We start from the raw sequence: 26591 nt of genomic DNA, 5'->3' as shown, positions 1-26591 counted from the left end.
AACCCGGGCAAAGGTGGTGGTGGAACGAACGGCACCCACTGTGGCGCCGGGATCGGAGCCGCGGGCGACGCCGGGGCCGGAGCTGCCGGTGGAGGTCCCTGCAGCACCGGCAATGGAGCCAGCGGCAAGGGAGGGCCCTGAACTGGGACTGCGGGGCCCGAAAGTGTGCAGGCGGGAGCCCGAGGCCTGAACAGGCAGTCCATGGCTGCAAGAAAATCTTGCACCCGGGCAGGAGTCACCGACGGATCCGGATAGGGCAGGTAGGCCGAGGGACTCCCAGGCTCCAAAGGAGCCGTGAGGGTGGGACCCCCGGTCCACTCGTCCGCATCCGGAAGGGGGACATCAGAGAGAGAAAATGATTCTTCGACTTCTTCTTATGACGTCTCTTACCCGATTCAGAGTGTGAAGACTTCGACCCCGAGGAGCGGTGATGATGGCTCCGCGATCGGACCCTCGACCGACCCCTGGACCTTGAACGGCACGGAGATGACTGCCGGGCCACTAGCAGCTTACGGGACCGCTCCGCAAGGCCTTCGGAGCCATGGCCAGACAGTCGGAACATGACCGGGAGTCATGGTCGCGCTCCAGACAGTAGAGACAGACGCTAGGGAGGTCGGCCACAGACATCGTGCGGCAACAGGCCCTTCAGGACTTAAACCCAGGCATCCCTACGTGGCACGAGAAGTCAAAGACTCAAAAGGAGAAGTCAAAAAGTCTCAAAAGGATAGTCAAAAAGTGACTAGGGTACGTGCTTTAACCGGATCTGCGCATGCTGGTGCTGAAAAAGAAAGAACTAACGTCAGTGCACATGGGTGGCACCTAAGTAGTCTCCGTGACGTCATCTCGGTGCCTACGCTGCCAGCGACGGACACGGAGCCGCACAACACCACCTTCCGACGTGTAGGGGTACTGCGGACGAAAAACTTTCCGGATGCATTCTGACGCCTGGGGATATTCTACGGTAAGGAATCTATCACTAACGAGTCTCTTTCACATTACTAGTACTGATGACCTAGGTGCATCAGCAGCTCCGTAAACAAAAAAAAGGATCAATGTGTAATGCCTCAATACGGGTAACAAAATCCATAGCTACAATGTCCCTGGCATCCAGGTAATACATTATTAATCCGTCTCCTAAATACAGCAGGATTTATCATTCAAGTATCAGCTTAAAATATATTTGCGATTCATCAATTTTTCTCCAAACATCATCTTATGAGATCTGAACATGCACACATTTTTCAAGTTTGGTATATATATTAATTCAACCAAGCAAAAGCTTCTAATTTGATGAGCTTCTCTGTACATAGGGGAGCTACTTACTGGTAGAAGAAGAGTTACAAGTATCTCACAAGCTACTTGTTGGAGAAGCCTGCTTCATATTATCTTCCACTATTCCCAGCTCTAATGTGGACAACTGAGGGGAGCCAGCTGGGTCTTTGCGACAAACATGTAATGATGTTGGTTAGATTAGTGTCATTGTTTCTTCTTATGGTTCTTCCTGGACCACTTCAGCGATGGTGACGATTCAGATGTCTTCGGCCTGGTCCACTATTCTCTTCATTCTGGTCTTGCTCGGGCCATGAACATCTTGGCTTCCCTCTCCTTAATAGCACTGGGGTGCGCACAGGGCCGGCTCTAAGGCAGTGCAACTGGTGTGGTGGGCACTGACTCCGGGTGGGGGCGCCCTATATTATGGTTTTAAAAGTACAGACTCCTGTGTTTTTTGCCTCCAGCAATTTTCAGGCAAAAATAAAATATATCTAACCAACGAGAGAGTTAGGGTTATGAAGCCACTCTTTTACCCCTATCAATTATAATACAACAACTAAAGAGTGACTGCAACTGCAACTGTTAAAGTGATAACTATCAATTTCTTGTGATCTACACAGTGTTCAAAAAAGGAGATAAAGTATTAAAGAAAATAAAGGGAACGGGAAGGAAAAACTCTATTTCTTAAAAGAACCCTCACTCATCCTAGTGGTGACATGCTTCATCATGGGGTTCCCACAGGGGAGACCGAGTGTTCCCCCCGTGTGCTACAACGCTTGCAATTGCAGCGGAGCTGGTTTTTTCTGAAGTCAGGATGTGTGTACCCTAGTGTTGTGAGTGCAAGATTTAAAAGATCCCAGCTGCCTAAAAAAAAAAAAAAACTTTATTAATGGGCCAGCTGTTCACATTAAAAACAAGTGTGGACTACGTAGTAGTTTTTATTAGAACCACTATGTCCTAGTAACAAAAGGTCGACATGTTTCTGCTGCTTAATGCGTCATTCGGCTCAGCTTTCATCAGGACCATAAGGTGAAATCCCCCGGGGTGTCTGCGCATGCTAAGGCGCGTCCACTCCGTGAGGATATATATGCGAAAAGGTAAAAATTATTATTACAAAAACGTACGGTTTTACCCGTATAAAGCACTCCCAGAGATCACCAGGAGCCAACTAACACACGTAAGACAAGTGTGCCGCATGGACTCGCAGCGGGGCACAATCTTCATGTCGCGCTCCGTTTAGTGCACAACGACTCGCAGCCGGAAACCTATTTTGTTCTGCGCTGCAGCCAGGAAAATATCACAATAACTCCGGTGATTAATGTTCTTTCTGGAACGAGCGAGAGATTGGAGTTTTGTTTAGTGGAAGTTTTAACTCATCGTAAGGTAGCACAGAGGTCTAATATGCCTGCTGCAAAGAACGTGATCATGCATATCACAAAGAGTATATAATGTAAATAGGTCAGTAGGTTACTGCTTTTGGCAGAGAGATCCTTTAGTTACTTGCCTTTTATAAGTTAAAATCCTAATGTAGAACGGTGAGCAATTAACTGTCATCAAAGAGTTGGATGAAAACTGTAAGGTATAGGTTAAAGCGTTATGATTTTTCCCCCAGTCTTTCATTATCCTAATGTTGCAAAATGTGTTCATTTGGGTAGTAATCAGATATTATTATTAGAGAACACCCAACCATGGTGTTATGTTTAAATTTTAAGTTTGTGCTTCTCCAGATCAAGCACTCAAACTATACTACCTACAAGTATGGATCACATTACTCCTACACTTTGTAGTCCTCCGTCTTATCGAACGTTTCCTAAACACTGTTTACACACGTATGATTGATGGTTTGTGAAATGTGTGTGTGATGTTAAGTGTTCTGAAACCCTAGACTGGTATGAGTGGCGCTATAAAATTAAATACATCTGAGAGAGAGTGTTTATGGAGACTTGAGGGGCACTGTTAAAGGGTGGTAGATAGGGAATCTGTGGCGGCAGAGGTCATTGGCGGTGCACCAACAAACATTGTCGCAACATAGTTGCCACCAGTGCTAAATCAGGCCCTGGGTGTGTACTCATACAAGAGCTGCGAGTCCTGGTCTTGATTGCACCCCAAAAACCATAAACAAATTTTGTGTGAATCTGTGATGGACATCTGCCTCTATATGGCTATGGTTTGAAACCTGAATATTTTGGGGGACTGAAAAGGGAATACAAACTGCACCTTAAAAACAGAATTTAGTTTGACAATGTCGACCATCTCCGAGATTTGTGCTCCAGATTTTAGTCAATAGTGCAGAAAAAGAAACAAGCATTGGCATTGCCAATAGGTCTCGCTTGTGGGTCTTTCGTTCTCTGCCAGACAACGCACACCGGATCCCCAGCACTAATCAAGTTATTTCCGTATTCAAGAATCTGAACTATTAATATTATGTGCTTTCTCGGTTTTTCCCCCTCGCAATCACCAAGATAATTAGACATTTTGCACTTTATAATGAAATGATTGCAGCCTCAATCTGTGAGAAATGGGGAATTGACTGTTCTTCATTGTACTGTGGAGTGGATGGAAATGTGTGTGTGCGGGAGGGGGGGTAGAGAGAGGGGGTGAAAGAGAGACACAGGAAGGGAAAGGTGGAGAGAAAGAAGCAGAGGGGGAGATAGGGGGGTAAGAGGAAAGAAAGAAAGAAAGAAAGAAGGAAAGAAAGAAAGAAGGAAAGAAAGGAAGGATGGAAAGAAATAAAAAAGAAAGGAAGAAAGAAAACGAGAGAAAGGAAGAAAGAATGAAAGAAAAAGAAAAAGAGAAAGGAAGAAAGAAAGAAAGAAATAAAGGGGGAAAGAAAGAAAGAAGACCGAAAGAAAAAAGGAAGGCAGGAAGGAAGAAAGAAAACGAGAGAAAGGATGAAAGAAAAAGAAAAAGAGAAAGGAAGAAAGTAAGAAGAGAGAAAGGAAGAAAGAAATGAAGGAAGAAACGAACAAAGGAAGGAAGAATGAAAGAAAGAAGGGAAGAATGAAAGAAAGAACGAAAGAAAGAAAGCAAGGAAGGAAGAAAGAAAGAAAGAACGAAAGGAAGGAAGAAAGAAAGGGGAGGGAGGGGAAAAAAGCGAGCGAGAGGAAGGAGAGATAGGTGGAGTAAGAGAAACATAAAGGGGCGTGGGGAGGGGTGCTTTGGCTTTCTCCATTGCTCTGGGAAGTGCATGTAAATCTGTATGACAGAGAAAGAGGCAGAAACGATTAAACATAAAGGTGGGAGATAGAGGACAGGAGAGAACAAGAACGAAAGACAGGCCAAAGCAGGGTGAAGGATTCGAGCATGAAAAACAAGGCAGCGCTGGGAGGGGGGCTGGGCACGAAGGAAGGAGAAATGTGAGTCACGGCAGCCGTGAAGTGTGAAGCAGATCCCTTTGAAGCTCTCGGAGGCAGGAGCAAATGGTAAGGGGAGCTAAAAACAAGAGCGGCCGGGAAGCGGCCAGGAAACTAAGTACGGCCGGCCACATAATTAGGGGAGGAGAAGTGTGGCAGGCAGATGTGCGGCCTGGTGAGGGGGCGGGAATGCGAGCCTGGTGGGGGCAGGCGGATTACGGAGATGCTCGTGCGGTCACGTGACCCGCTTTGTGGCCACGTGACCTCACATGCACTGTGAAGAAACGCCAGTGGTTTCACTAGCCGATCGAGCACTTTAATTCGATCCTATCCATTCCTGCGGAATGGGACAGGCTCGACCTAAAAACGGATATCAGCAGCCTGGTGCTTTATAGCTGCAGAGAGGTTACAGGGATGCCGCTTCCAGTACTGAAGTGGAGCCAGCCCCCCTACCAGCATGGTGAGCAACTTGAAAAGTTTCTGGATTCAGTCGGACACTTGGGATATTGAAAATGTGAGGAATCTGCAGGTAGAAGAATCTTTCACACATGGGGTGTCAGTATTATTCTCAGAATGGTAACTTATGTATGAAACATATAACAGACAGAAGTAGGGCTTTTAATACTGAGCACCTACGTTCAAGCAATGCCTTTGACAGTTTTGCATAGAATGGACATGTGGATCACAATGCAATTCACAACTAGGGAAAGTGGAGCAATCCTACCATTGCAAACATTCCATGTATCATGTTTTTGCCAGATCAGGTGGAGATATTTTTCTAAAACACATATCAAGAAATATCCAAACGGTTCAGGGCAACTTTGCCACCGCCATATTCCAGTGAAAAAGAGTCCCAACTGCCCGGTCACATTGCCACACCAATATGTAAAATGGAAGGGATGTTTCACTGGCACCATTTAGGAATAGCTATGTAGCAAGACTGACTGTGTATATGAAACAAAGGAATCCACTGTCCATTTGCCAAACGCTCGTCATTCAATAGCAGGACAGGTACAGCACCAAAGCAACAAGGGTCCTTGGAATATACTGCCTGTATTCATTCGTAATAGCAGTTTGCAATTTATCAGATTATCTAGCAGTAGCCAAATCTTCCATAATCCTTTACTGTGTTTAATCAAAGTAACGTACTTCAATTGGATTGCTTGAAACTCAGAATAAAATAATTCAGAAATTCTACCTAAGAAAAAAACATTAAGCAGCTTCTGTAAATTTCTCTAAGATGTTGTGTCATTTATTGAAATGTGTTGATGACTAAATCATGCTTATTTGCCCACCACAAAGAAATCTTTTTATGACCGGAAATTAGTGCATTCATAAGCTTTGGTTAGACCATGTCAAGATCGTGACAAGCCCAGTTGATTCCTGAAAAACACAGGGCCAGTAAATGGGAGTTGGCAGAGATCAGTACTAGGACAATCGGTGCAATTGGATAAATCCGTTTCAAGGGGAGGCAGAGGGCAGAATGATCACCCTTCTTCTTGGGTACTAAGTTAATCCTTTTGTTCATTCAATATTAAAAACACTGATTTAGTATTGCTAGTGTACTGTCTACTATTAACACAAAAGGACTAATTTTAGGGAAACAATTAAAATAATGAACTCATTTATTAAAGGTACTTGGCAAACATACTTGGCATCCTCCCACACTACTGAGGGCCATATGCACAAATACATTTACCCATAGACGCAAAATGGGTAAAACCGTTTGATACATCTGAGCTCAAAGCCACACATGCAAACACATCTGTATACGTTTTCACTTTCAGGTTCCTAGAAATAAAAACAATACAACACTAATCAAACTGAACCTTTTTTTATAAAGTCACATTTGTTTACAAAAGACATGTACAGGATATAGAAACTGATATAGTTAGCCAATCAGAGTTCATTACATAAATGTACATTCATGGTAGTTCTGAACCCTTCAGTGTGTGAAATGCATTTTCCAATTGTTTTTGAAACTATTAATGTATTTCACTTTATGTGTCAAGATCCATAAGGTGGCAAAACAAACAATATAAAAGATAAGGACAATATTTTAATGAAAATAAGAACATCTGAGACGTTAAGTAAAAAGTACAAAATAGTGAAGTAAAGAAAATAGTGTATAAAATGTATGCATCACTAACTTATGGTTTCCTCAACAATATAAAAGAATAACAAATGAAATATTGTGTTCATAACGGTGTCACTAAGTCAATCTTTAATCCCAAATCACGAAAATAAAATCTACCATTACATCAGATTCTGAAACAGATTCCTGGCTACTAAACAGGCACAGGCAAGGTTTTATACAAAAACATCATCAGTCTTTTGCCGATGGAACTCTTTATGTAATGGCAATTCATTCTGACTCATGCATGAAGGTGTGAAAGTACAGTACATATTGAGTTTATCATAATAGCAAACAGGCAATGGAATTCAAATACATGCCATTCATATCTTTTCAGGCCCTATAATGTTAATTTGGTTTTAGAATACTTACATTTTCTTAATCACGTTTAATGAATGGGGTGAACGCTTGTGCTTGACAAAGAGTTAACTGCAAGGTCTGTTTTTTCAAACAAATGCAGAGAACAAAATTGTTTAGTGGTTTTACATACACTTACAACATAAGCCTTTAAAGAAAAGCTGGGAGTATTCATTGAGGACCCATATGAGTATGAAGATGTGACTCTGCATGCCTATTTAGAACTATATAATAGCTATCAAAGAGTTGTCAAAGCACACAGTAATTATTCATGCACATTTAACTTAACATTTATAAAATAATTCTGCAAAGCAAATAGGGAAGAAATTTGCATTTTTTAAACCAGCACCAGGTGATCAATAACATTGAAATACAGAAATCTTAAAATATTTGGCACCCGTTTTGAGGTTTCCCAGATGAATAAGATTGTTTTGTGTATACAGTATACTTATTTAAATACTTAAAACAAAGAGCTATGTACAGCTAGTGGCATAAACAAATGCATAAGCAATGTCATATCTGAGAACTAGATTTCCGCCTTTTAGTCTTTCTAGGCTAATGTTGTAAGTATTAATAAAATATTTTAAAATGAAGAATTAAAACAAATATATACACAGATGTTTTAAGATATGCATTACCAGTTTGGTAAATATGCAGTTCCTTTCCGTTACCTAGTTAATATTCCATACACTACTAATATATACCAGTAGTAGTGAATGATCTTATATACTGGAGTTGTTTCGATAAACACAATCGGAACCAAAGTCAATTGTATGATGTATGAGATAACCAAGTCCAAAGCATAAAAATTTATTACAACCTTTGCCCAGACATTAGAAACAGTCTGATCCAGCTGCACTGACATTGAGAACAATTATGAAAACTTGTTTACATAACCGAGTTGCATTCTTGAGAATTCAGTACAATTTAAAAGCAAGTATATACATAGCAAAATCTCAAGACGTAAAAAGTCTAATAATCAAAGGCATTATTCAACGGCAAGGGGAACAAGGTCTTGGAAGCTCTGAAGCTGCATAATTGTGCAGTGAAATTTGTGCTTCAAAAACTGGTAATAAATCAAGGAGTTGGAGGTTAAAAAAATAGCCTGTTGATTGATTTGAAGTTTAGCTGTACTCTTACTGTCCGGATGTGACTCAAACTGATGCAAATAAATGAGGCCACTAAGTAATCGAAGCACATCAGACACATTCCTCAGCAGACATCAGGAGAGGGTTGATATATTCAAAGCCTTCAAATTCAGACTGATCAATCTTTCTTACAATGTCCCTGTGAAAACAGAAAAAAATCAAATTAATCAAGCACATTACTGAATGAAATGAGATGCTATATTGCAAATGAAAGAAAATATACAGTTCTATTCATGATTCTGGCCATGTCTCCCTACAGCTACAATGTCACTCTTAACACACGGGTACCAGACTCCCTACAGACAGAGACACCAACTCTGTTACTGCACACCTTCTGTGCAATATACAGTACTTCCAGTAGCTTCCCATATGTTCTAGCAACATGTACACAATCAAGCTATTTAAGCTATTATCACACACTGAGAAAGAAAACAAGCTCACAGGGCCAAAAAGAAAAAAAAGAAAACATGTTGCACCAAAGGCATGTTTAGACAGGCTCTCGTAATGGGGGAAAAAATAGGCAACCATAATGCTCCACAAGTTTGAAGTTTTAATTCACAACTGCAGTCATAATTAGTATGTCTTCATATTAAAAAAAAAAACGTCCTTTCAGAACATATTGGAAACATGTGAATGGTCCAGTAACCTAAGTGAGGAAAACTGCACATGTGCATTAATCAAAGATTCCAAACAAACCTGATTGACCCAGAGAACAGTGGTGACTATAGGGTTGCTTGTTTAAAAGTACGAAGATGCTAACAGACAAGTAATGTATTCTAACGCTGTTCTGCTCCGTGTCAGCTGTGCTGCAAGTGCTGTGCATGGTACATATATAGGCGCACAGACAGTTTCTTTTATTGCGACCTTCCCATGCCAGAAGCACTAGGGGCCTCAGAAGGGCGACCCTGCGCAGATATTCGTTCGTAGAGAGGGGAGGACTGATAAGGAATCTGTGGCTAGAGTCACCACCAGATATGGAATTACAGAAGGTAAGTAACTTGTTCATCTGATAAAGACTTCTAGCTACAGATTCCTTACCTTAGATTACCATGCAATACCACCCCAGAGGTGGACCTTCAAACAGATTAAACCAAAATGTCCTGTAGGACAAAAAGAGCAAAGTGCCCATCATGAAGGACAGGATTGTCCAGGCAGTAATGATTAGTGAACATTTGCAGAGATGCCTGACGGATATCCAGGACAGGGACTCCGTGAGCAAATGCAGTAGTCGCAGCGTTGGGTCTAGTGGAATGAGAGAGCAAGCGCTGGGGGTTGCTTCTATGGCCAATGTGTAACAGATTTCTATACAGACATGTATCCATCGTGAGATTGTCCTTTTCTGCACAGCTTTTCTATTCTTTGCCCCGACATACCCAACAAAGTGTTGATCGTCCACTCAGAACTCTTTAGTACGATACATGTTTTACGACTAAGCCTTTTTTGAGTCTGGGCGGTAGAGTAGCTGCTCTTTAGAAGGGTGAGGCGGAGCAAAAAAGGTAGGTAGGGCGATATTTTGAGGCACATAAAAAGGTGCCACTGCTTTTGGGAGAAAGAAGGCACAAGTTCCTAGAACCTGTTTGTCTGGGTAGAATGTCGTGTAGGAAGGGTGTACAGAGTGCGCTTGCAGTTCGCTGACCCTTCTGGCAGATATGGCTGCCAGAAAAGTCATTTAGATGGTGAGTAAATGGCGTGGGCAGTTGTCTAGAGGCTCGAAGGGGGACCAGATTAGAAAGGTTGAGACCAGAAAGCTGAAATGGCTGAAAGATAACCTTTTACAGTGCCCAGAACAGAGCCCTGCTAGGCCAGATAAAAAATAAACCAAACTTGGTGCAGGAAGAGGGTCAACATTCTTGGCTGCATACCATGTCACACAAATTTGTCCAAAAAAGCAGATGTATAGTCTTGGTGGAGGGACGCCTGGCTGCCACAATAACGTAACAGACTTCCGGGGAAAGGTCAAAAGCTGTCATCTATCGCTGCTCAATCACCAAGCAAGAAGACAGAGCTCGCCCAGGTTCGGGAGCAGCACCATGATCTGCTCCTGCAACAGAGGATCCTCCTGAGGGGCACCCTGCTCAGAGGCCCGACGCTCATGTTCGAGAGTTCGGGCACCAAACTCTCTGTGCCTAATCCGAAGCCACAGAATGATTTGGGCCTGGTCATTCTTGATCTTCTTAAGAACTCTTGGCTGGAGTGGTATCGGTGGAAAGGCGTACAGGAGGCCTGAGCTCCACATGAGAGGAAGTGTCTCAGAGCGAGAGCTGCCTTGGAAACTCCAGCGTGTAGAACTGCTGACATTGCGCATTCTTGGCAGTGGTGAACTGATCTAACCAAGGTTCTCCCAATCTTTAAAACAACCTTGCACCACCTCCGGATGGAGATGTATTCATGATCAGCTAGACAAAGATGGTTGAATTAGTCCGCTCCAGAATTCAGAGAGCCCGCCACGTGTTGAACCACCAGGGAAATGTCCTGATGTTGTAGGTATCTCGAGACTCAGGTCCTCTTGACACAGGGTCCATGACCCCACCCGCCCTGTTTGTTGAAGTACTATATGGCGGTGGTGTTGTCCATGAACACCTGCACCAGACTTCACTTGATTGAAAAAGAAAGGCTTTCAACGGAAGCCTGATCACCCGTAGCTCCAGCAAGTTGATGTGGAACCGAGACTCGGCCGGATACCAGAGTCCTCGGATCTCCACCTCTCCCAGATGGTCCCCCCAGTCCAAGAGTGACACATCTTTCACTACAGTCAGCTCTGGTTGGGGATAGTGAGGGGTGTGCTGGTGACCAAATCGCCGTTCATTATCCACCACTGCTCGCATTTTGCAGTTTCCTCCGAGATCTGGATAGGGTCAGAGAGGTTCCTCTGATGCTGCACCCATTGGAACTTCAGGTCCCACTGCAGAACCCACATATGCCAATAGGTATGTGTCACTAGAAGGATGCAGGAGCAGCCTTAGACAATCTCCGCTAATTCCAGGATAGAGGCAGAAACATCAGAATAGCCTGAAAATCCTGGACTCACCATTCTGTAGGATAGGCCAGAAAACTGCACTGTGTTCAGAATAGCTACAATGAAAGGGAGTGTCCGAGAGGGAATGAGGAGTGACTTTGGCATGGTGATTATGAACCACAGCAAGTATAGGAGGTCTGCCATAGTCTGGAGGTAGGGGGCACCTTCAACAGCCAGTCATCGAGGTACGAGCAGTGCTACCACTGCTTTCACCTTGGTGAACACCTGAGAGGCACTGGTAAGGTCGGGAGCACAGCCAACTGATACTGCTCTTAGCTCATGGTGAAGGACAGGAAACACATATGCAAACAGGACAGGGATGTGGAAGTAGGCGTCCTGCAAGTCCAGCGCTACCATTCAGTCTCTAGGGTTGAGGATAGACAGAACCCGAGCCAATAGAAGCATCTTGAACAACTTCAGGAAGAAGTTGAAGGGGCGCAGGTCTAGAATAGGGCGTAGGCCTCCATCGTTTTGGACACCAGAAAGAAGCAGGAATAGCAACCATGACCTACTTCTGATGCCGGCACCCTCTCTATGGCTCCTTTGGCCAAAACAGCCAAGATTTCCCAACGGATCAAGAATAGATGGTCCTCCATGAGCCGGTCGCCAGAAGGTGGCATGGGTGTTGGGGTGAAAAGAAAGTGATGGAGTAACCTTGTTGGATGACTTGGAGTACCCCCTTATCTGATGTAATGGACTGACAGTGGGGCAGGTGATGGTGAATCCTGCCTCCCACTGGGTGCCTGTGCAGGTATGAGGGCAAACAAAGTGTTTTGGAGGCTGCTGGGGCAGGGTGAGAGGAGGAGGTCTAGCCCGACCTCTGTCTGGTAGTCCCATGTGATATGAGGGAACAGCAGCGACCGCTGTCATGAAAAGGCTGGGAAGTCTGTTGGCCTTGGTGGATGGATGGGAAAGGACGCGATTAGCTAGGATAAGGTTGAAAGGCAAGCTCAGGTTGGCGGAGGGCAATGGATCGCTACAAAGACCTGGCTGTAGCCTGAATGCCTTTAAAGAGTTCTAGCACTGAGTCAGTCTTTTTTCCAAAAAAGCGAGAGCCATTAAAGGTTGGACATCACTTGAAAAGACAGTGGTTCTAAAGCAGGTGTGGCGTCTAAATGCCACCAGTGACGCAATCGTTCTGCCTAGCATGCCAGTAGTGTCCATCCCACATTGAATGTTGGACTCTGCTGTATCTTGTCCATCAGCAATAGCTTGGATGAGTATGGCTCGGGCTTTCTACGAGACCATGAGCAACATTTGCACAACTGAATATCACACAATGTGGGTGTATCGGTCTAAAAGGCATTGGTGTACACCGACCACAGTGCTAAGCTGGGTTAAGAGAACAGTCTCTTGCCAAAGTTGTCCAGCCTTTTGGGTTTGCTATCCGGTGGAGAGGAAGGGAACACAACAGGGTTAACTAGGGAGCTGGAGGCTTGGTCCACCAAGCTCTCTGGGGTGGGATGCAGGGTGAGGAAACTGGGTTCCCCAGGAGCGGGCGATGGCTGCGGGCACATGTACTATGCATAGGAGCCCCTGTGCCATGCTTGGACCATGCCCAAAGCAAGACATTTGAAAGGGGTTCATTAAATGGGAGTAGAGATTTGGAGGGGGCAACTCCCTGCTGAAGCACCTCCATCAAGACCTTCGTCTTGACTGCCACCAAGCGTAGCTGAAGGTCCAGGACTGCAACCGTACTCTGCACCAAAATTCCATCCTCTGTAGCCACGGTGGGAGGAGACACCAAGCCAGTGTCTGGTGAGGTGTCCAAAACACTAGCCTCCACCAGTTCCTCGTACCAGTTGTCCTCTGGTTAATCAAGGTGGTTGTTGTATCCATAAGGGTACTCAGTACCCTACCAGAAGTCTCCCTCTCCAGGCCTATCAAAAGAAAAGGGCACTGGCTCAGACTAGGAAGGCATGGTTCCATGTGGTGCCGGGGAGGGACGCTACCGATCTGGCTCCATATTGGAGTCAGGGATGTAGATAGGGTTGACGCTGCTGTTGGGGGTCAGCGATGCTGAGAAGGGAATCTCAAGAGGCTCAGAACAAGTCTGCCACGCGGCATCGACTCAGAGCTTCAGGGAAGCATGTCCGAACCCGTTAACTTTAGAAGAACCTGTTTTCAAAGTACATTCTCACAGGGTAGTCCTTCGGACTAATCCAAAGTTCCTACCCAAGGTGGTCTCTTCTTTCCATCTTAACCAAACCACAGAACTAATGGTTTTCTTTCCACATCCGCCGATAGTAGAAAAGCCGACAGGCACTTCATACTATAGGTGTAACAAGCATTGAAAATGCAATAGGTCTCGCAATAGAAGAGTTTGACATTTTTCGTTTTGCAAATGGATGAGTGGCGTTGCGTGGCTGAGTGGCGTTGCGTGGCTGAGTGGCGTTGCGTGGCTGAGTGGCGTTGCGTGGCTGAGTGGCGTTGCGTGGCTGAGTGGCGTTGCGTGGCTGAGTGGCGTTGCGTGGCTGAGTGGCGTTGCGTGGCTGAGTGGCGTTGCGTGGCTGAGTGGCGTTGCGTGGCTGAGTGGCGTTGCGTGGCTGAGTGGCGTTGCGTGGCTGAGTGGCGTTGCGTGGCTGAGTGGCGTTGCGTGGCTGATTGGCGTTGCGTGGCTGAGTGGCGTTGCGTGGCTGAGTGGCGTTGCGTGGCGTTGCGTGGCTGAGTGGCGTTGCGTGGCTGAGTGGCGTTGCGTGGCTGAGTGGCGTTGCGTGGGTGAGTGGCGTTGCGTGGGTGAGTGGCGTTGCGTGGGTGAGTGGCGTTGCGTGGGTGAGTGGCGTTGCGTGGGTGAGTGGCGTTGCGTGGGTGAGTGGCGTTGCGTGGGTGAGTGGCGTTGCGTGGGTGAGTGGCGTTGCGTGGGTGAGTGGCGTTGCGTGGGTGAGTGGCGTTGCGTGGGTGAGTGGCGTTGCGTGGGTGAGTGGCGTTGCGTGGGTGAGTGGCGTTGCGTGGGTGAGTGGCGTTGCGTGGGTGAGTGGCGTTGCGTGGGTGAGTGGCGTTGCGTGGGTGAGTGGCGTTGCGTGGGTGAGTGGCGTTGCGTGGGTGAGTGGCGTTGCGTGGGTGAGTGGCGTTGCGTGGCAATGTTTTTAGAGTACAGGGGTTTTCTTGAAGGCTTCATATTTGAAACAATTTCTTTCAATAAATGTCCATCAAAATAAAATTCTAATGCTAAAAAATAAATAACTTTTTTAATTTTGAATGATCTTTCTCGTATGTTTACATGACAAGTGTTCCCCGATTTACGCGCAACATCTTTGTATGGCTCAGCTCTTGTTATGGTTCTTTTAACAAGCCAGACCCCATGCTGATACAATAAAAGCGGAAGATATATAAAACAAAGGTCCTTTGCCACAGAGTACCCTATTTAACCGCCTCAGCAAAAATTAGACCAAGGAAGATCGCATTAATATGGTCCGCTACTGTAACACTGAGCGCATGTGTTTATACACATCAGTTTGTTTTATATTACACATGACGATTCATAGAAAAATATAAAAAATAAATGCCTTATACTATCAATGGTTTTATATATTTTAATGATAAGCAGCTCTAATCGACATTAAGATATAGGTAAACAACATCACTTGTGCTTGCAAAAGCTACATATAATATACAACTGTTTGTAATACACGCCCGATGTGTATACTAGCAAATGAAGGTAACCTAAAATTCAAGTGTGATTTTAATGTAGACAGCAGACTAAACAGAGGCCATACAAAGTGTTTGAAGTACGCACTCGCTTTGCATGTAAGTAGAAGGAGATGGCAGAAAAACAAATAGTGTGAATTGAATGGCGCCAGCAAACTAAAGAGAGACTAGACAGCCTGTTTGTGACGGGCGCTTGCTTCGCATGTAAGTCGAGGGAGATAACAGTGGAAGGAAAGATATAATGTAACAGAACACACAAAAGAGAGGACAAATAAAAAGTGTTTATAATGCGCACGCGGTTTGCACCTAAGAAAACGAAGAAATCAGCAAAATAAATAGTGTGAACTGAATATTTCACCCCCGTGATCGATGTGCTAGCGGGGGCTTGTGGTGGAGAGTGGGGAGAGAAGCTGAAGTTTCAGTAAGCGGGGTTGGGTTCAAATTTGGATGAGTGAGGGACGTGGGGAGGATCGCATGGCTCGGGAGGAGGCTAAAGGGGGATGGGTGCAGGGGGATTGTGTCCCGGGCTGCGTGGTTCAATGGAAGTGAAGGAATGCGGGGGGGGGGGGGGGGGGGGGGGGCGGGGGGGCGGGGGGGCGGGGGGGGGGTGGTAATCGGCGGGGCGCAGGAAGAACTGGGGGGGTGCTCGCATGAGTTGGGTAGTCGCATGCAAAAGCCTTTCATCCTTCTGAGTCCGTTTCGGTTGGGGTACAGTTAAAAGAAAAACAAGTCGGATGGGGTGGGGGGTGGGGGAGAAGGAGAGTGAGCAGCTTGAGGCGCTATTGATGAGTTGTAAGGAGTAGTTTCTGTCCTGTAACTCCAGTTCTGTAGTAGGGGTATCTCTGTTATAGTCATAATCTAGTGAATAGTCCCGCCCATGTGCGTGGACCCCGGAGCAATCAAAAATAATCTCTTACAGTGTCAAAAAATGCAGAAAATGCATAGACACTTAAGAGAGAATTTAAAGACAGATAATGCAGCCAAAAGGCTACACTGTCCAGTACTTCAACTAGAAATTTCCACCATAAAATCCACAAAACAGCAAAGCCTGTACAGATTTCCCTTGCTTAACAGCAAAATCCCTCAGGAATGATAGAGAGAAGAACCTGGACAGACAAGCCCCATAGGCTGCCATTATGTGGCTTAATTAGGATACTGTGCCTTTAAGAGAACCTTCCAGAACCTTCTCTCAGTATCCCAGAATGCATAGCAGGTCCAACTTAGCCTCAGTTCTTTTCGAGGGCGTAGGAAACGCCAGACCTGTAGCATTATGATCATGAACAACACTCCACCGGGGAGGCGGGAGGGCGCTTATGACTATAACAGAGATACCCCTACTACAGAACTGGAGTTACAGGACAGAAACTACTCCTTCTGTAGTAGGGGATCTCTGTGTATAGTCATAATCTAGTGAATAGAATGGCAAGCCCATCCCCACACCAAGCGGCGGTGGAGAATAAAATAACGCCACTACTGTGCGAACAGATTCCGCAGCGAAGCCTGCCCAACCTGAGCGTCTGCCCTGGCATCAGTGTCCAGGCAGTAATGCTTAGCAAAGGTATGGACCGACTTCCAAGTGGCCGCCTTGCAGATCTCTGCAATGGGAACATTACGGAGCATAGCTGTCGTAGCAGCTTTGCCCCTGGTGGAATGAGCCTTAGGCTTACCTCCTAAGGTCTTATTAGCTTTGTAGTAACACAACTGTATGCAGGACACAATCCACCTCGAGATGGACTGTTTAGAGGTAGCAAGACCTGTCCTGACTGAGCCATAATTGACGAACAATTGGTCTGACCTACGAATATCTTTAGTCTTATCAAGATAAAACTTCAGCACCCTCCGCACATCCAGGGAATGTAAAGACCTTTCCGCCGGAGATGAAGGATTCTGAAAGAACGTAGGCAAAGTGATAGTCTGATTGATATGAAAATCAGAAACAACCTTGGGAAGAAACTTAGGGTGAGTACGCATAACAACTTTAGCATTATGAAATACAGTATAAGGTTCTTGGCAACACAATGCCTGAATCTCACTCACCCTGCGGGCCGATGTAATGGCCACGAGGAACGCCGCCTTCCAGGACAGGTGCTGCAACGAAGCCTTATGAATGGGTTCAAAAGGCTCCTTCATCAATCTGGACAGCACCACATTCAAGTCCCATGAAGGCGAAGGAAGCCTGACAGGAGGGAACACTTTCTTCAAGCCTTCCAAAAAATCTTTGATCACAGGGATCTGGAAAAAGGAAGTCTGTGAAGGGCCTTTCCTGTAGGCAGTCAAAGCAGCCAGATGAACCTTAATGGAATGGACATTAAGGCCCGACTGCGCCAGATGAAGCAGATATGGAAGGATGACATCTTCCTTGCATGACGTAGGGTCATAGTTCTTAGACTTGCACCAGATGCAAAACCTCTTCCACTTGTAAGCATAGGAAGTCCTAGTGGAAGGTCGCTTAGCCTCCTTCAGTATGCCCATACAATCCTCTGGGAGATTCAGATGGCCATATTGCACTATTTCAGGAGCCATGCCGCCAAACTCAAAGACGAGAGGTTGGGGTGCACCATCCGCCCCCCGAACTTCGTGAGAAGGTCCGGCCTGCACGGCAGCTTCATGTGAGGAAGGAGAGATCGGTGAAGCAGGTCCGTGAACCACCACTGTCTGGGCCATTCCGGGGCAATCAGAATCATTCTCGCCCTGGATTGAGACAGCTTGATGAGAACCGCCGGAATCAGGGGAATTGGTGGAAAAACGTACAGAAAGCTGTTCGACCAGTTGATCCATAACGCGTTCCCCAGCGTCCCTGGCTGGTAGTACCTGGAGGCGAAGCCTCGGCATTTGCTGTTTTCGGCGGTGGCAAACAGATCTACGTCTGGAGTTCCCCACCTTGCGAAGACTTCTCCTAGTACTTCGTCGTTTATGACCCATTCGTGGTTTTCCTGCACGATTCTGCTCAGCTCGTCTGCCTGAACATTCTGCACACCTGGCAGATGGGTGGCCGTTATCGACAGTCCTCGAGCCAGAAGCCAGTGCCAGATCGCCTGCGCCTCCTGCGACAGAGTGCGCGATCTCGAGCCCCCCTGCTTGTTGAGGTAATACATCGTAGTCGTGTTGTCCGTCTGAACAAGCAGAGAGTTGGTCTGAAAGGACGGATGAAAGGCCTTCAGTGCCAAGTGAACAGCTCTCAGTTCCAGGAAATTGATGTGGTACGTGGACTCCGTCGGGGACCACGTCCCTTGAATTTGCAGATCTCCGGAATGCGCCCCCCAACCTAGGAGAGACGCATCCGTCACGATGGTCTGTGTGGGAATGTCCTTGTGGAAGGGAACGCCTCTGAGGAGATTCTCCTTCGAGCACCACCACTTCAGAGACTGAAGAGCATGTAGAGACAGTCGTATCCTGTCGTCCCAAGAACCTCTCCTCTGGTCCCACTGATCCTCCAAGCACTCCTGCAGAGGACGCATCTGTAGCCGTGCGTGAGGAGTGAGAAAAATGCAAGAGGCCATCGATCCCAGTAGAGAAGACACGGTCCTCACCGTCGTAGACGGAGTTTTCATGAGAGCCTGAGCCTTCCGAACGAGTGATAAACGTCGCTCTTCCGAAGGAGACACGCTTGCTGACAGCGTATTGATGGAGGCCCCCAAGTACTGGATGCACTGCACCGGAATCGGGACCGACTTGGACATGTTGATGTGCAACCCCAGCCTGTTCAAGAGAACGCACGTCTTCTGGAAGTGTGCTCGAGCTTCCGAGAAGGAGGAGGCTTTGATCAACCAATCGTCCAGGTACGGGTAGACAAACACCTTGTTCTTCCTCAGGTGTGCCGCTACCACTGCCATACATTTTGAGAATGTCCTGGGTGCAGACTTCAGTCCGAAGGGTAGCACCGTGTACTGATAGTGATTGGTGCCGACTTGAAAGCGCAGAAATTTTCTGTGTTTGCATGCAATGGGCACGTGGAAGTATGCGTCCTGTAGATCTATGGCACACATCCAGTCTCCCCGTTGCAGCTGAGGGTAGATCTGATGCAACGACAGCATGCGAAACTTTTCTCTGCGAATCCACTTGTTTGCCTGCCGCAAATCCAGAATGGGCCTGAACTCGTTTTTGTCCTTCTTGCGGACAAGAAAGAACCGAGAGTACAGACCTCTTCCTCTTTGAGACAGAGGTACGTCTTCGATCGCCCTTTTCCTTAGCAGAACGTCCGCCTCCGTCTGAAGCTCGCGCAGTTGATACTGCGAGCTGACGGGAGGAATCGATGGAGGAGGGCTGGTGAAACGTAGACTGTATCCATTGCAAACAATATTCAGCACCCACTTGTCCTGAGTAATTTTTCTCCACTCTGCCAGAAAAAATTGAACGCTTCCCCCCACCGGAGCGGGTAACGGACGAGGGGGAAGTAACAGCTCAGGGACGGGACCCGGCCGGGCCCTTGGTCGCGGTAGAGGACTGTTGACGACCTCTACCACCCTGTCGCTTCTGGAAGGGCTGCCTGTACTGCTGCTGCTGCTGCCGCTGTTGATGTTGACCAGCAGACTGCCCCCTTCCACGACCCTGCGCCCCAAACCGACGCTGGTACTGTCGGAAGGGTTTCTTTTCCTTGGGCTTTTCCAGGCCCACTGCCGTCAGGGTCTCCGCTTCGGCCTTCATCCTGGCCATCTCATCATCCGCGTGCTTCCCGAAGAGGGTATCTCCGGAAAACGGGAGATTCGCCACGCGTTGCTGTGCCTCCGGTTTCAACGATGTCAACCTGAGCCAAGCATGGCGTCTCTGGTGAATCCCGTGGCAATATCCGTGCGCGGACAGCAACGATATGTCTGCTGCAGCGCCGATGGCCTGATTAGAGACCAACATCCCCTCCTTGACGATCTCCACAAAGTCCTCCTTGCGGTCTCGAGGGACGAGGTCTGCGAACTGCTCCATCGAGTCCCAAAGGGACCGGTCGTAACGTCCCAGCAAAGCCGAGTCACTGGCTGCCTTCATGGACGAGGCGGATGTCCCACACGCCTTGCGACCAGCAGAATCGATCCACCGGCTCTCCTTGTCCGGAGGCACCGTGGACGCAGGGGAGGTGGAATGAAGCTTCCGAGCAGCAGTCACGATGACTGAATCCGGTACCGGGTCTTTCCTCAAGAAGGCTGGGTCTGAGTCCGGAGCCCTGTACTTTTTCAGTATCCTGGAAGGGACAGATCTCACCGTCGCCGGCGTCAGGAATAGCTGTTCGGCGGGCTCAAGGAGCCCCGGCACCAGAGGTAACAGGGGGCGAGACAAGTGCCTCTTGTGTAAAGTCTCAAAGATTACCGAGGTAGAAGCCGTAGGCGCTTCAACCTCAATGCCCAACTTCGCCGCACCACGCAGGAGAACCTCCTGAAATGTGCTAATATCGTCTATCGGAGACACCCTAGTCTCCGGCGAATCGGACAGCGTGGGCGAGTAGGAACGGGTCCCAGAAGGAGAACGTGACCTGGACCGACGTCTCTTGTGATGATGCCTGGATCGTGATGAAGATCCGCGGCCACTCCTCGATCTGTCCCGTCTCCCCGAGCGAGACCTCGACCTCTTGGGCCTCGGACGCTCCTTCGGCCTCCCAGGGTCAGGAGCTCCAGGCTTCTTAGGAGTCTTCTTCGGAGGCGTCGGGAACTTAGGCATCGACACCTCCCTCGGTGGGATCGGGGGTGGAGGGGCAACCGGACGCGGGTCCCGCGGAGCCGGCTTCGGAGGCGGGGTAGGGGCCTTCGGAGGAGGACCCTTCGGCACAGCAGGCCGCGGAGGAGGCGTAGACGGCTTCATCGGAGTATCCACCCCGGAATGCGCCGGTCCCGGCGAGCCATCACCTCTACCAGAGAGTGGGGAGCCCCCCACAGTCCTGGGCCTGTCCTTAGGACCTACAGACGCTGAAGACCGGTGTCCAGACGACGACCGATGTCCCCTCGACGTCGAACGGTCCTTCGGCGTCGACCGAATCACACTCCTCGACGTCGAACCGTGTCTTCGTCTCGACGTCGACCCCGACCAGATCGACGAGCCACGAAACCTCGACGACGGGCGATGGTGCCTCGACGGCGACCTCGACCTCTTCGCCGGTCTCGACGTCGACTTCCTGGATCGCTTCGACGGCGACCCTTTGGATCTCCTCGACGTCGACCTCTCCGACCTTCTCGACGTCGATCTTCTCGACCGTCTCGACGTCGGCCTTTTGGAATGCTTCGACGTCGACCTCTTCGGCGCCGGAGATGCCTTTTGTCTCGACGGCGACCTTGACGACGAGGATCCCCTCGACGACGATGTCCTCGACGGCGAACGGCGGTGTCGCCTCGACGGCGAGCGCCGACGCCGGGCCCTCCGATGTCGATCACTCGACGCCGACAGCGACGACGAGGATATCGACACCGGCTTCGACGGCGGCCGGAACACGTTCCTCGACGTCGACGGGCGACGTTTTCTCGACCCAGAGCCCTGGGGAGACCTGGAACTGGCCGTTGACCGTCCCCTCGACGTCGTGGTCAGCGCAACTGACCCAGACGGAGACCTTGGGCGCGGGCTGGTCTTCCTGCCCCTGGGGAGCCCCCCAGAGGCCTCAGCATGGGTAGAAGGAGCCCCTCCTGACCCACCTCGTGCCTTCAGCTTCCTCTCCTCAAGCCCCTGAAGCCTGATCTTCTTCCTCTCCTTCAGGGTCCTTCCAGAGAAGCTTCTGCAGATCCTACACTCCTCAGGGATGTGGGAAGAGGGAAGGCAGAGAATACAGACCTCATGGGAGTCTGTCTTGGCCTTCTTTCTTGAGCACTCAGGGCACTTGTCGAATAATGCAGGCATTATTGGACAAAAAAGAGTGCAGAAACACAGAAAGAAAGTCACCAGAGTACTTTAAAAGTACCAAAAATCGAAATCAGTGTAAAACACCAACAAAAACCCTTGAAAGGGAGAGCTCAATGCTCCAGGGTCCTGCTTGCAGGAGCCGGAAAAAAGAACTGAGGCTAAGTTGGACCTGCTATGCATTCTGGGATACTGAGAGAAGGTTCTGGAAGGTTCTCTTAAAGGCACAGTATCCTAATTAAGCCACATAATGGCAGCCTATGGGGCTTGTCTGTCCAGGTTCTTCTCTCTATCATTCCTGAGGGATTTTGCTGTTAAGCAAGGGAAATCTGTACAGGCTTTGCTGTTTTGTGGATTTTATGGTGGAAATTTCTAGTTGAAGTACTGGACAGTGTAGCCTTTTGGCTGCATTATCTGTCTTTAAATTCTCTCTTAAGTGTCTATGCATTTTCTGCATTTTTTGACACTGTAAGAGATTATTTTTGATTGCTCCGGGGTCCACGCACATGGGCGGGACTATTCACTAGATTATGACTATACACAGAGATCCCCTACTACAGAAATGGTGGCGCCGTCGATAAGAAAGACTGTACTCGTGGCTGTGCCAAGTGGGCAAAAACTCATCAGACTGAACCTTCCACTTGTGCGGTACGAACAAAGCAAGAGGCAAACTGTTGGCAGACCGAGGGCCATCGACAAGAAGGTGCATCCCTGCCGTGTAAAGTAGCTGTAAAAAACACGCAGCATATGTCGGCCGGAGCTAAAAAGAAAAGAAAGGTCTAATATTGCAATGCTGGTCAGCGCATTTAGCGTCACGAAGCCTCGAGTAATGTGATAAAACTTATGTTGCACATAAATCAACATGATGTAAATACAAACAAGTGAAAGCGGGATGTAATTAGGGGGGAGGAGAAGTCTGGGCAGGCAGGATGACTCAGGGGAGGGGGCTGAGCGGGGCAGAGCGGCATGTGGGTGTGAAGAAGCCGGGCCTTTGAAGTGAAGCTAAGCTTCACTTCAAAGGTGTCGGAGGAATGCGGGCGGCTGTGCACGCGCTTTTAAGCTCAATGCACATGCGCATTGAGCTTAAAAGTCACGGGCACTGCAAGGAATCGCCACGATTCCTTGCTTCTTAGTTAAAGCTTGTATAAGCCGCAATAGGCTCGCAAGCTCGATGCGCATGCGCATCGACAGGCGAGACCTAAAAATAGTCCTTCTGTACTAAATTGATCGCACACAGCCAATTCTGAAAACTAGACAATTATTTGTGGCTTTTTCGGAACCACAGGAGGGACTGTCATTTCAAAGCAAGGAATCGCTTCTTGGCTAGTCAAGTGTACTCAGTGCGGCTGTGCCAAAGCCAAAAGACAGATCCTAACACCCCACAAGCCACATTCTCTAGAAAAAAAGCAGCTTCAATGGCCTTTTTTAGGCAACATTCAATTGCTGACATTTGTAAAGCTGCTACTTGATCCCCATCGTACACTTTTGCTAAAAACTATTGTTTGGACGTTCCAGCAAAACGGCAGGCCCAGGTGGGACAAGTTGTCTCGCATACACTTTTCCAATGTTCTGCAATATCCTCTGGCTAGCCAAAACCTTACAGAGGAAAATGCTTTCTATTCTAGTCACAGAATATTTATCTACAGATACACATGCCACAAACGTAATGTGCTACTTAACCTGTAGAGATCTGTTCATGGCATGTAGTGATATAGATTCACATGTCCCAACCTCCTCACCTGGATTCCTTAGTTGTTGCAGATACCATATTTTTTCAGTTACTTTTTTCTTTCTTACTGCATAAACATCTTCATGCTTCACTTTGCTCTCTATCCTCCACTTCCTGAGCGGGAAAAAATCTAACTATAGAGTTGATGTCCATGCTCAAGACTCCTTAAGGAAGGAGTCACTTTACCTCGTGTCTCAAAAGCCTACTTCTTACAAAAAGACACTAGAGGACAGCAGTATGCACATGATGAGGGTTCGACGGAAGGTTGCGGTATCTCAGGAAAAGCTGCTCCAGACCCAGCAATATATCCATGGAGGCAGACTGGCGCTTAAGGTGAGCCCGCTGGTATAAATCCAGAAGGGGCCCCTCCAGAAGCCATGGGGCCCAAAGGTGCTCCAAAGGGGTCGGGCTTCAAAAATATGAGGCTCCAGGAAACTCCGGAAGGCGTGGAGCAGGTCCAAGCACAGGCTCCGAGGTGGAAGCGAGGCCTTGAACGGTGTCATCGTTCACACCTCTTGTCCGAGGACTTGGGCTGGCATGATGAAGTTGAAGAGATCTTCAATGTCTTACGTTTGTGGGACTTACCCACTCGATGGAATGGGACGACTGTTGTGAGCGCCTCCTTGAGCAGTCCGGGACATTCCATACGACCGGGATCTTGAGCAGCGTGGAGTTTTCTGACGTCAGGCGGCTAGGAGATTCAAAGAGCGTTCCAGCAGCACCTTTGGATTCATGGCGTGGCAGTTTTCGCAGGTCTTGAAGTTGTGGTTCCGCTCCAAGCACCACAGACAAACCAAGTGTGGGTCTGTCGCAGACATCTGCCTGGGACATGCACCACTGGGTTTGAAATTGTGAAACATGTTGGCTCTTGCAAGACTGATTTGTGATTGGAATTTGTTGGACTTGATATTTGAAGTTTAAGCACTTTTCTTTATTAACAAACAACTGGATGGAATTTGAGATATGACAAATATTTGAAGTTGGACTTTGTAACTCATGACTGTTATTGAGCCTCAAGATATCTGAAACTAGTTGTGATAACATTTTAGATTATAATATGTAATACTTTGAATATCAGTAAATTGATCTAATCATCATATTAGTAATTTGTTATCCTTTTTGACTTTTTCTACTCCCCACATCCCTTAAGGATAAGTTACTTACCTGTAATCCTAGTTCTCTTCCAGGGGTATCCTCATCAAAGTCATAAGCAATGAATATTCCTGCCCACGTGTGGGGACCCCGGAAATATTATAAAAATATATATGTAAATTACATATAAATAGCCCCACAAATATGTATACACATATATAATTTTTTCTCACACCAATGCAGCCCCAAAAATGAGGCTAAACAATGCAAATAATTATACATATACTGAAATCGCAATGAAAGAAAAACACATTAGGTCAAATAACCCTTGAACTCTCTGTTTTAATGAGCAAAAGACTCATAAATCTTGTAAATTGTCAATAGACATACATTGTTAGCCATAGGCTGCATTGAACAGCAATAGCATAGAAAATGAAACCATTTTCAACAAAAACTCGCACCGTGCCTTTAAGGCAGCCATGACCCCTGGCTTCCCATCATGCCTCAGGGGTGACAGTTCGGTCAGTTGTTCTTTCCGGCTCCTTCAGTCAGGACCCTGGTTCAACGGCTCCCTTTCTTTTTGACTTTGTCAAAAAATACTAGAGAATTTCTACAATTTTTACCTTCACTCGACGTCTTTTGAGCATAGAGTGTCAGTGCTACCTTTTTTACATCTGAAAAAAGGATTTTTTCTGTCAAACATGCCTTCTCTCTTTGACAACTGCCCTTCCTGTATGAAGAAGAAGAGGTCCAAGACTGACACACATCCTGTGTGTATCCTCTGCCTCCCGGATTCTCATTCTGAGAGTTCTTGTGAACACTGCAATAAGTTATCAAATAGAACTCTCAAGGATAGGGAGATAATTCGTATTTATGGTCTCTCTGAGAGAGGTAGGTCTCCTAAGAGACAGAAGAAGCGCAGGACGCGATCGACGTCGAGAGAAGTCCCGACTTGCTCTCGATCGGCGTCGAAGAGGCCGTCGCCAAAGGCGAAGACTTCAGCGTCGAAAAGTAAGGTACCTCCGCTGCCGTCGATGGGGCGTGCAGCGTCGAGAGAAAGGTCTCCGTTGGAGCATAGGAGCTGGACATCGAGACAGCCGGCGTCGAAGCATCACCACCAATCTTTGACATTGTGGCATCCTCCGTCGACGCCTAGTCAACGGCGTTCGAAGTTGAGGCACTCTCCGTCGAGGCACTCTCCGTCGACGCCCGGTCATCGGTGTTTGACGTCGAGGCACCCTCCGTCGGCATCTGGCCAGCGACGCTCGACGTCGAGGCATCCTCCGTTCCAGGTTTGAGTCTCGGCTTAACATCCTGTGATTCTGGGCAAATCACTTAATCTCCTCGGCCCTACAGACAGCGCCTGGATACCCTCATGGGTGAGAATCCATGCGCTACAATCTGAGTATTTATTTATCAGAAGCTGGTAAATTATAAAGAATCTACATAATAGGGGCGGTGGTAGGTGCAAGGTATGCACACACTCACAATGCTAAACAGGTCCTCTACCTTCAAATGCATCTACAAGGTCCTGGACGTCCAATATGGAGCACACAGGCCTCCATGTACTGATCATACACAGGCACACATACATTACATCATGCAAATGCGTGCTGCACAGACTGCATACTAACATGATGTACACCACGGATGACTTAGTTACACAGCAGCCGAAGTTTATATGAGTGGGCCAGTGGGCCTCATTCCAGGGATACTGATATAAAGGCTTGTTCACGCCAATGATCCCATTCTCTCTCACACACACACACACACAAAAAAACAGTTAAAAAAGAACCGGTATGCTGCCACCACCACACATGTGTTACTTAACTTTGGACAAGGGTAGTTACCATTTACCATTACCAGGATAGATAGGCATAAGTCATAGCACAAATGCATGAAAAGTGCTCCCACATGACGAAAAATCGCTACAAGGGATCCCGCTATCACTACAGCTGGGCAATTCAGGGCAGAGGTGCACATCCATTATAATGCAGGAGTATTTTCCATGCCAACAATACCTATAGTCCTTCCT

At 47.5% G+C, this 26591-nt stretch overlaps 1 protein-coding gene across 1 annotated transcript in view; it reads right to left on the bottom strand.

The window, feature by feature from the left end:
* Positions 1–6443: 6443 nt before the first annotated feature.
* The window catches only part of PRKCI (protein kinase C iota), a 210894-nt gene continuing 190746 nt past the window's right edge, over positions 6444–26591 (bottom strand). Inside the window, exon 18 of the mRNA XM_078666177.1 lies at positions 6444–8403. Coding sequence (XP_078522303.1) covers positions 8316–8403 — 88 coding nt within the window. The 3' untranslated portion in view covers positions 6444–8315. The remainder of the gene's footprint in view (positions 8404–26591) is intronic.

Source organism: Lissotriton helveticus, chromosome 11 (assembly GCF_964261635.1).
Source record: "Lissotriton helveticus chromosome 11, aLisHel1.1, whole genome shotgun sequence".
NCBI classification, from domain to species: Eukaryota; Metazoa; Chordata; class Amphibia; order Caudata; family Salamandridae; genus Lissotriton; species Lissotriton helveticus.
The sequence above is the reverse complement of the archived record's forward strand: the minus strand, read 5'-3'. Positions and strand labels throughout refer to the sequence as shown.